An 11,332-nucleotide genomic window follows, 5' to 3' on the forward strand; every position below is an offset into this window, starting at 1 on the left:
CTCTACCCAGGGGAGGGACAGCAAGTATTTTTGAGAGTGTTGACCTGTAGAACTGAGTTCAACGTACAGAGAGAGGTCATACAGGACGACTCTAAAGCCCAAATACAAATATTTAAGGTGTGGAAGAAAGTCTGAGATTCTATTTTTAAACTTTATATAGATTTACAGCAGTGAGTAAATTAATGCAATTTTCTCACATTGTCACACAAGTATTTTTATTTTTTACTCAAAAGTTCCCTAACTGGGAATTTAGTCCAGTTCTCAACAGTGACTTCGGTAATACCACCATTATCCACAGACCGAAGAGCAGCCGTCCGCTGGACTTGCACAACTGTAAAAGTAGTTTGGTTTGAACTATATTCACCCACGCTGTGGACTTTTTAAACCTCTTCAGATGAGAATCATAGAAGTAATCTATTTGTACTTTCTTCCAACACCATTTATGCATCAGTATCTTTGATGTTTTTTCCTAAAGCTTAAAGCAAATTAAAAAAATCATATATACCGGTGTGTGTGTGTGTGTGTGTGTGTGTGTGTGTGTGTGTGTGTGTGTGTGGGTGTGTGTGTGTGTGTGTGTGTGTGCAATTAACAACAGGAGTGCAATTAACAAGAACACTGTGCAGTTTAGAAGAACCAACAGTTTGCTCACACTATCAAAAAAGGGCGGCAGCCTACAGCAAACCCTGCATCACAACATACTGGACTCATTCGTCAACATGGAGGATGCATACCTGAGAAATCCTGGACCAATTTAGAATTTTGGGTTGGTTTCAAGAACAACATTAAAGAGTCTTCCTAAAAACCTATTGATAAATATGCTCATATATGGGGTTTCATAACAGCCCTAAATCCTTGACTTCCAGACGATCTGAATGAAATAGAAGCATTACTCAAAACTGGGGGAAACCATTACTTTCCATAAAGTTAGGCAATGTTATGCATGATGTCTAATAGAATCCCAGACTTTCAGAAAGGGTTGTTTCATGCTGACTTTAAAGCTCACATACAAAGACCCTTTGTGACCTCTGTACATTGAGATCAGCTCTGTTGGTTGATGTTCCCCAAAACACTTGCTGTCCCTCACCTTGTTTTTCTGTGAAGCAGTAGTGAAGGCAGGCACTGCTGAGGAGATGTTGGATCATTCCTTGAGTTGATGCTCAAGAAAATCTCTGGATAGACTTGCTGTCCCCCTCCATTACTAGGTAAAATGCCCACATCTTTGCTTTCACTCCAGCAGCTTAACTATTTAATCTCATATGGTCCCTCTTCCTCCCCAAGTGAATATGACCTGGAATGTTGATTGAGTCTAGAGGTCTTGTGGTTTTCAGGAACTTTTCACTCCTGAAATACCTTCCTGTCCCCAGAACCACCAAGTGACATGTCTGCATGCATTGGGCCCTGCGGTGATCTGTTCACTTGGGACTGTGACCCTTAAGTTGTGTATGTGTCTCCAGCAGTAGTCAGGAACATCATCTGAGGTATGTGTGCAGAAGAGTGTGGGACCAGCTAGAATACTGAGCCCCGCCTTCATGCTCCTAGACCTGTGGTACAGGAACTGACCTTGAAGGGAGAATGGGGCAGCATTTCCCCGTAAAATATAGCAGTGGATGGGCAAGTTAGGACAAGATGATATGAAAAAAGAAAAAAAATCCACCCTCTCACGCACAACTTATGGGAATTCACGCACACTCACTGACATAAACAACATGCTCCCGCCTTCTGTTGCACATGTGGGCGGAGTCGGAGTTGAGCCCCACATGCTTGGAATTCCCACTTCCCTTGTTTTCAGCCACTCTGAGGGAGAAGGTCTGTTTCCCAGCCATGCCTGCAGCATGGAGAGTTGTGCTGTTGTGGGTCTGCATTGGGCATCTAGGTCAAGTTCAGGGAGCCCTGGTCACTTCCAACAGAGATGCTCTGACTCAGGTAAAGAGTTTATTTGACAAGATATTTTGATTGTTTGTCCAATGCTTGCATACAGAAAAATCCTGGTAGATTCAGGAACTCGCCACATTTCCATTTAATTAAACCTCCAAAATAAGCATTTCCAGCATTTTCTTAAGTAAATACACTGATATTAAGAGCTGACCTATGCTGTAATCACTTGAGCTGCCAAATAAAATTTCGAGGATGTGATGCGATTTGTGTATCTTAGAGAAGCGGCGACATGTTTTTTGGGGTTTTTTTTCCCCAAAAGGGAAATAAAGGATGATCTGTTTGGATGGCATTAACACCAATGCTGCAGGGAAAAAGATTCTCAAAGCATCATCTGTCTTCTTATTGAATGTGTTGATTAGCTGTTTTCGGGAAACGCCCTGATGGCTCAATCATAAAAAAAATGCCTCCAGTGAAGCAGAATTGCAGCGGGAAGCTGCATCTTTTTATGGAGATTTTTTAGCCTCTGGGGTCAGAAGCCTCTCAGAGGCTGTGGCGACAAATATATGAATGAATCCCTAAAAAAGCCTTGTAATACAAAAGAGATATTTTGCCCAGTCTGCATGTCAGATGGCATTTTCCAGGAGTGGTGCAGCTGTCTCAGTTTTGCTCAGTAAATCTCCAAATCTCTGGGCCAGGACTGTTGCCCCTTTGTCCCAGAAACTGTTGCCACATGTCTATTCCTGTCAGCTTATTTATCCTGTGACTCTTTTTCCCACGCCTCAAAGAAGTCCTCTTTTTTCTAAATGTGCTCTCAACTTGATTACCGGTAACACGATTTGTCTCACAACGCCATCCTATTTTCTGTGTTACTAGGAGACCAAAGGAACTCTGGGTGGCAGGTCAATGCAGGTACTTGGGCCAAAATATTGGGCCAAGAAACATGAATATTTATACAATTTGGCCAAATTTAATCTGTGTTTTTCTCCTTTTTGTCAGCAGAAAAGAAGCACAGACTCTGCGAGTGTAAGGAAATATAATCCAGTATATGTAAAAATCTATAATGTGTAATAAGGTCTGATTCTTAAGTAAACAGGGAGAACTGGTAGTACCTCACAGTGACGTTTTTGCTTTAAACACACACTTGTTTCATTACCTAACGGATTCCAGTTGGCCTCCCCTGCTGTTAGTGTACTGGCCTGTGTTTGATTTAACTTCATTTAGAGCATAAACAGAGAGAGAGGAGAGCCAAACTGGGTTGTTTAACCATGTCTCTGCCAGTATGAACCAGTAAAATCTCTCTGCCCGTCCTGTCAGATGGTGGAGGTGTACAGCGTGACAGTGGACTGCACAGTGGCATCTCGGTTCGCTCGCACCGTCGTGACCTCCAAGGCTTTGAACAAAGCAAACGCCTCCCAGGAAATCTTTTTCGAGGTGGAGCTTCCCAAGACTGCCTTCATCAGCAACTTCAGCATGTCAGTGACAGCTCAGTTATGGTGACTTTGTCTGCCTCGTGGCCTCGCGTTCCCACACGTCTTTGTTCCTCACAGGAAAATCGATGGCCGAGTGTACGTTGGAGAGGTTAAGGAGAAAGGCAAAGCCAAACGAGAGTATGAGAAAGCTGTTTCCACAGGACAAACTGCAGGACTGGTCAAGTAAGCCGCCATGAAGGCTGCTGGAGATGGTGAAGTGTTGGCGGAGGCTTCATTAATGACCTTTCTGTCCTCGCAGGGCCTCTGGTAGGAAGATGGAGAAGTTCTCAATCTCCGTCAACATTGCGGCCAACAGCACCGTGGCTTTTGTCCTGACCTATGAGGAGCTGCTTCAGAGAAAAATGGGCCAGTATGAGATCCTGACTCGAGTCACACCCAAGCAGCCAGTGCAGGAGTTTCAGGTGTGGCACACCCTCTCTAACAATCGCTGCGTGAGTTTGGATGAACTTGACCCCTCTCTCTCTCTCTGTCTGTCTGTGTCTCTCTGTCTATGTCTCTGGGACAGATTGTGGCAGACATCTATGAAGCCCAGGGTCTCGCTTTTGTTGAAGCCAGTGCAACGTTCCTCACCAATGAACTGCTACCCCTTGTGAAAAAGACTGTCGCGGACACAAAAGTAAGGGGGGTTCAAAAATAAAACATGTCCTTTCTGGATGAACAATATTCCTATTTTACCAAATTCTCTTGTCTGTCAGGCGCACATTTCTTTCTCGCCAACCTTGGAGCAGCAGAAAAAGTGTCCAGGATGTGAAGGCACCCTAATAGACGGGGACTTCATCATTAAATACGATGTGAAGCGAGGGGAGAGTCTGGGAGAGGTTCAGGTCTGTAGCTGGCACAGAAGAGATTCCTTTCATTTCCATCAAAACTGATGAACCATGAAGAATTCTGACTCTGCACTCTTGTAACTTCACTTTTGGGCCTAGTTAACTCTTTTCCCATCAGATTGTGAATGGGTACTTTGTGCACTTCTTTGCTCCACCTCACCTGCCCCGAGTCCCCAAGAATGTGGTGTTTGTGATAGACAGGAGTGGATCGATGAGTGGGATAAAGATGCAACAGGTGGGGTATTTACTTGGAGCTAAGTTCTGCCATATGCCACGTCATCGCGTTCATCGGAAACCTGGTTGACATTTGCAGACCCGTGAAGCGCTGCAGGCCATCCTGAAAGACCTCCACGAGGAAGATCACTTTGCTCTTGTGGTGTTTGACACCGACATTTCGGAATGGCGGAAATCTCTCACCAAAGCAACAAAAGAAAATATATTACAAGCCACTGACTATGTCAAGAAGATAAAGGACCGGGGAAGTAAGCGGAAAATAATGTTGCTCTCAAATGAGAAACTTTTCCTTATTCCTCCTTTAAATACGTCGCCAATACAAAAACAGCCGTGTTTGTTCCTTTCTTTCAGGCACTGCTTTAAATGGCGCTCTCCTGCGTGCAGTGAACATGCTCAAAGAGGAAAGGAAGGAGGGCAAACTTCCACAGAGGAGTGCAGATATGATTATCACTCTGACCGATGGGATGCCAAACCACGGTGAGCCGCCTCAGCCTGGGAGATTAGGGAGAATAAAGTGTTGCGTCAGGTTCTATGGAGCGCCTGTTCCAGCTGTATTTATGACCTGACGTGTTTGTGTGTGAAGGAGAGTCCAACATAATGAAGATCCAGAAAAATGTGCAGTCTGCCATAGGGGGAAACATGTCCCTCTTCTGTCTTGGCTTTGGAAACGATGTGGACTACTCCTTCCTGGATGTGATGAGCAGACAAAACAAAGGGTTGGCCCGCAGAATATTTTTGGGTTCTGATGCTGCACTTCAACTTCAGGTAGAGCAAAAAACTATGAACTGCAGCAAATATGTTGATGCGCTGTTGGTAGGTCTGAGATACTGGCTTGTTTGCTGCGCCCTTGCTACAGGGTTTCTACGATGAGGTGTCCAGCCCCTTGCTCTTGGATGTGGACCTCCGTTATCCTGAGAATGCTGTAGACTTGCTGACAAAGAACCAGTACAGCCAGTTGTTCAATGGCTCAGAAATAGTGGTGTCGGGCCAGCTGACCGACAATGACCCTGAAAACTTCTTGGTAGAAGTGCTCGCCAAAGGGGTGAGAACAGGACAAAAGACACGCATCAGCTTATATGATCTGATCAATACCTTGGTTTTAAGTAAGACAGTGCTCATTTAACCCTATAAAGCCTGACACATCAAAAAATAGCCAGAAAATCCTAATTTTTTGGAAATGAGATGTTTATTGAACCTTTTTGATTTTGTTTATGACATTTTTTTTGTATCAAATATGATACATTAGGCGATTTCGGCAACTTTTAGCTCACGACTATGTTAACTTTAGACACAAAAACAAAGTTTGCCCATAACATTTTGACAATATAGAACATGAACAACAACATTTTTCTCTTTGGTTTTTTTGCATAGCACTTTTTAGCACAAGAGGCACACTGCAGCCTCTTTTACGGGGTGGTGTTGGAGTTGTTTCTGGAGAGGACAGTGGTCTGCCACACTTGATTTTGGTTTAGAAAAAAGAGACGTCTCAGAATCCTGCGTATCAAATATGATACAAACGGCTTTAAAGGGTTAAATGACATCCTTTTTAAAAAAAAATAAATAAAAAAAATCTAGCACCAAACAGTCATTCATCAATGTCATGCTATCAGGCTAATCGAAGAAGGTGAAAAGCTGCATAGCAACACGGTGGCCTAGATAAGGTGATGTCACTAACACGTCTCCTTCTCTAGCCTGAACAGGACTTCCGGGCCGAGGGCAAGGCTCGTGTGGTAGACACAGGTGCGATCTACCCAGAAAAGGACTATGTCTTTGGGGATTACTCTGAACGGCTGTGGGCCTACCTCACCGTCCAGCAGCTCCTGGAAAACAGGTTCCATGCACAGCTTGATAATGACCCTCATTGGTAAACAGCTAGTTCACCCTTTTTTGGTTAATGTCCAAGGGACATTGGAACTACACAGGAGAAAGTCAACAGGACAGCCAAGGCCCTGGAAATGTCCCTGCAGTATGGCTTTGTCACCCCCCTCACCTCCATGGTGGTCACAAAACCCGAATCTGATAGCAGCGGGCCTCTTATTGCAGACAAACTGACGGAAAGTACGAAGAATTTACAACCTTGTTGCCTGTAATGCAAAACCTCACTATTCTTTATTTAGAACAAGGTTGAGTCATGAAAAAAATTAAATCTCCATCCTTGCACTATTTTGCAGAACAGCGGCAGGAAGCGGAAAGAATGAAACGTATGCTAATCTCTTAATTACATCGCATACAGCACTTGAAATATAAGTGAAGCGTCGTATCAACGTATGATGTCACTGAGCAAAACCTTTTATGATTACAAATTCGTACACAAATTCAGCCTAACGTGGTTTTGTCATGTTTCACAGCGCAGCAGTCATCTTCGCGCAGTAAAGGCAGGGCAATCTTCTTTTTACTGAACTTGATTACAGAGCATTTTTTTAGAGATGTTAACGAGTGAATTCAATAATCCCAACAGGTTCTAGTCGCCACCCTATCTCCTCCCACAGTTCCTCCAACGGTAGGCTTTGTAGGACTGCTTTTTTCCATCTGTTGTTTTACTGTTTTTATTGTTCGTTTACATAGTTAACAGCTTGTATTTAATAAAGCACATTTAGACTCAATGCTGTTCAGTAGATAAATCTAGTTAATGCTGCTGAATTATGTTTAAACCACACAACAGTCTCTTGTGATTGATTATTCATGCCTTTGATTTTGTATGTGTTACTGGTGATTCTCTAGTGGATGGAGATCCTCATTTTATGATAGAGCCAGACAGAGGTGACCCTCTGTGCTTCAACATCAACGGCAACCCAGGAACAATTTTTAACCTGGTCAAAGATGTCAAATCAGGTGAGACCCGAGTCTCTGGTTTGTCTTTTTTGGGAATATCAGAGCAACGACATCAAACCAATATTTTTCAGGTTTTGTTGTGAATGGAGAGACCATTGGAAAGAAGAAAGCTGTTCAGGGGGGTAATTTCAACACCTACATTGATCGTCTTGGTATCAGCCACAAGAAGCTGGGGGTCAGGTTGGAGGTCAGCACTCGGGACATCTCGGTCTTCTATGATGACAAACACATCAATCTTCTGTGGTCTGACACAGTGTCTCTGAAGGTCACCCAGTAAGTAATGTTATAGAAATATCATTAAAGTTCCAACGCTATCTAAAAATATTTTTACATATACAGTATATTCATTTATTTTAAACTGTAATGCTAATTATAACCAATAGATGTCACTAACTACCGTGCACTGCTCCTGAAAAGTCTTTTTTTAAGTGTTTTTTTTTTAAACAGTGAGGAAAAGTTATCAAATGTATCAAATATTAATCAATCTCTCCTTCAGTATGGACTTAAGGCTGTCAAAGAATTGCAGCCTGACTGTGACACTGAAGCACGCCATTAAATTTGAGGTCATTAAACATTCAAAAGTGTGGAAAAGACACCATGACCATCAAGAATACCTGGGTTTCTACACCCTGGACAGCCATCATCTCTCTGCTGCAGTTCACGGCCTGCTGGGTAAATCAACCGAGGCCATTTTGTCTTGTGCTGAAGTGTGATATTTTAAGATTTAGCTGTAAAATGCGTTGTCTTCTTGCAGGTCAGTTTTACCATGGGATTGAGTTTGAAGTGACTGAACCGCTGCCGAAGCCTGAAGCCATCATGTATGTTAAGGGCCAAATGCTCAATGTAACCAGGTAAAAAGAAATCCACACAGGGGCAGGACACACAGATGAGAGTATTTCTATTATGGTGATATTAAAACTCATCTCCACAGACACTGGCAGAAGGATTTCAGTCACCAGCTGACAGATGGGAAGATTATTCCCTGCTGGTTTGTTATCAACAGTGGAAGAGGCCTGATTGATGGAGAACCCGCAGACTACATTGTGTCAGGGCTTTTCGATGCAGGTTCCTAAACTGTGTGTTTATATTGCAAAGATAATTTGTACACATTTATACGGGCTGAAATTTGTACTACCAAAAACTGTGTTTGCATATATTTGAATTTGCATTTTGAAAGAGAATTTATTATTATTACTGTCAATTTACTTTGACAGATATCCAGGTAGTTGAGTATTATGAAAAAAAGTCAGAATTTTACAGGAATGAAGTCAGAATGTCTTAACCTGTTAAAGACATTGTATTTCTACCTTAATACAATGTTTCTAAACTCATTAAAGTGGTAGAAAATTCATTAACAGAATAAACGGTGCCGCTGCTGCAGCCAGAGCTGGGTGGTGTCGGTCACAACTGCACCATGTAATGCTGTATCGAAGTATCATATGTAAGCATTGATTGTATTTGCTACTGTTTATGGCTGCTGTGAGTGCGGTCTATGTTTTTAACACTTTAGCTTTGTTAGTTCATTTCAGCTGTCATTTGACACTAACTTGAGTGTCATAACAACTGATTTGTCAAGTAAATGTCATAAAACTCAAGACTCTGCTCTCCCTCCTATTGTAATGTGTTTAAATGTATTTAAATGTAGTTGGACGCAATTTGAATGTAATATTTGCATAGGAATTGAACTTAACATGGATTTTAATTTAAATCGATAGAAATCATTATCATGATAAATATATAATATATATATATATATGTTTCTTGGGGGTGCATATTGCAAAGCAGTTTGTGCCTTTTAGCTTTGTGGTAACTTTCATCCCGCCACAAGGGGGCAGTAATGGCTCCAGTACTGCGCAGAGAAGACGCTGCACATCCGACGAGTCACACAAACGGTGAGATTTATACTTTCTAACGCTGTTGAAGCGTGATTGTTTCACTTTTATACACTAAAACAGTTCTAAAGTACCTCCAGATGCTTTCTTACAAATAAACCTGTCCAATTGGACAGCAAAAGGCATAAAGTGCTCTGTTTATTTAAACCTCAACATAAGTGGGCCTAATAGTAATGTACTACCATGATTAGCGGCCAGTCTTCCTTGATTATTCCCCTCAAATCACGCCCCCCTGTGGTTTTATGCAAAACAGTTATTTATTTGCTGAACACTGAACGATAAAAATGACATTAATTCCGATGTCTTTATCATGAAGAATTCCTTAATGACTTTGTTAGAGCATGCAAGGTCATTTCTGTACATTCCACTACACTACATTGTTAGAGTAAAATGTGTTTCTGTGCATAAACCCTATTGTAATAGTAGCACAGCTCTTGTTACGTGCGTGTGCGTGTGCACACACGCGTGCTCTAATAGATCCAGAGCAAGCGTGTTGACCCGGTCATGTCGGAAGTTCAAGAGTTGAGAGGGATTTTCTTGAGGGGCTCTCTGCAGAAGTGTTTGACTGTGTGCGTCTGTCTCTATGTATGTGTGCTTATACGTGTTTGTCTTAGATTTGCTGATTAGCTCCAGATGTGTCGGGCTCAGGCCGTCCACAATAACGCCATCCCACTGTGCTCCATTTGCCTACAGTTGAGGAAAAAGCTGGAGTGACTTTTCACACATGGCCAACATTAATATCTTTGCAGTTCATCCCACAGATATCCACATGAATGGTAACATGAGGTCAAAGTCAGCTAAAGGTGTTTTGTGCAGGATGAGAGTTTATCCGTGCAGTTCCCCGGCTGCGCCACCAGAGGGCGTCAAAGGGCTGCGGAACAGCTGTGTACATTCATTTACATCCGAAAACTCAGCTGCTCATTAATCAGTTCATCATTAAACATGGAACGTTGTGCTTTTAACATTATTCTGTTGAAATAACGGATGTGAGGAAGCTACTTGCAATAATGTGGTACTGCAGTACGTTCAGGAAGTAAATAAATTAAAATAACTTCTTTTATAGCAATTTTCGAACAATTTTATATATAGAGCAGTCATACAGATATTATTGAAAATATTTTTTAAACAAATTACAGTCTATAAGCAACTATATGCAGTATTGCTATTTAAAAAGAAAACAACAGCAATTCCTCACATTATAATATTTTAAAATAGCTGAAGAATTCTCTCTCTTTACTAAAACCGGTCTGAGTAGTTTTGTTTTAATATCTTCCAATTATTTCGAGGGATATAAGTATATAAGTATTTTGGGAAGCATTTTAAATTTCCACCCCCACCTTTTCCACCTTTTTTTTTTTGCTACATTTTTCTCTATAGAAACTTTGTAGAACTTCTCCAGCCGCTCATTTATTCCTGTTTGATAGTCTTTGTTGAACCTCTTTCATCTGTCCTCACCTCCCAGGTCTGCTCCCGCCTCTCCCTCCGTGCTCGGTCCCTGTGTGAATATTTCAAATTGCTGCTGCCGCTGGTGCGTGATGGAGGGGACTGAGCGGCCATTGTGCGTATGCAGCGTGGGTGCTGCGGTATGCGGCTCCCTGGCGTGTGGTGTGTCATGACAGGCGTGTGGCTGCTGACGCCAGCCGGCCGCCTGCATGTCTGTCTGTTCTGTTACACCTGACCGGCGGTGACATCGCCGTATCCGCACATACAAATAGTTACACATGCACGTACACACGCTTACATATGCATGACAGCAGCAGAGCTGCAGCCCCGGTCTCACAGGCAGGGACCGTCCGGGTCAGAGCAGGAGGATGAGGTTGGACTTTTGGACACTTTTGATACTTGTTCTGGCAAAATGTTTCCAAAATGTAATACAAAAGTGTGTTTATCGAACATGTTTGTCCAGGATTTGTCGAATGCAGAAGACGCGTTTGTCGTAGAACATTTATTTCAAAACGTCACGGCTGCATTGTGGTTTTTAAACGGTGTGTGTGAGGCTTGGCGGTGCTGTGGTGCCGTCTGGTGTAATCCATGGTATTTAGCGTGTTCTCAGAGCCTGCCGAGGTGAAAAGTTGAACCCGGTGTTGACCTTCTCCTGAGAGAGGGCTTAGCTCTGAAGTCAGACGCAGGCCAAACGCACAGGGAGGATATTCTCAAGTTCCTCTTTCCCTCCATCACGTGC

The 11,332-nt window shown here is 42.6% G+C and overlaps 1 protein-coding gene across 2 annotated transcripts; it reads left to right on the top strand.

Annotated features, from left to right (window-relative positions):
• Positions 1-1,766: 1,766 nt before the first annotated feature.
• LOC101065836 (inter-alpha-trypsin inhibitor heavy chain H3) lies at positions 1,767-8,966 on the top strand. 2 transcript variants are annotated; one of them, XM_011614168.2, is made up of 23 exons: positions 1,767-1,923; positions 2,749-2,784; positions 2,872-2,898; positions 3,190-3,347; positions 3,423-3,527; positions 3,604-3,766; positions 3,871-3,981; positions 4,061-4,189; positions 4,311-4,427; positions 4,506-4,674; positions 4,778-4,903; positions 5,010-5,191; positions 5,283-5,468; positions 6,118-6,257; positions 6,330-6,484; positions 6,598-6,627; positions 6,775-6,801; positions 6,885-6,926; positions 7,148-7,258; positions 7,330-7,531; positions 7,755-7,930; positions 8,013-8,109; positions 8,190-8,966. In XM_011614168.2, the coding sequence occupies exons 1-23, from the start codon at positions 1,822-1,824 to the stop codon at positions 8,329-8,331; spliced, it is 2,733 nt and encodes a 910-aa protein (XP_011612470.2). In that variant the 5' UTR covers positions 1,767-1,821; the 3' UTR covers positions 8,332-8,966. The 2 variants fall into 2 exon arrangements, with proteins under 2 accessions (XP_011612470.2, XP_011612471.2); XM_011614169.2 differs by having other exon boundaries at positions 2,875-2,898.
• Positions 8,967-11,332: the final 2,366 nt, after the last annotated feature.

This window comes from Takifugu rubripes, chromosome 19 (genome assembly GCF_901000725.2).
Source record: "Takifugu rubripes chromosome 19, fTakRub1.2, whole genome shotgun sequence".
Classification (NCBI taxonomy): domain Eukaryota; kingdom Metazoa; phylum Chordata; class Actinopteri; order Tetraodontiformes; family Tetraodontidae; genus Takifugu; species Takifugu rubripes.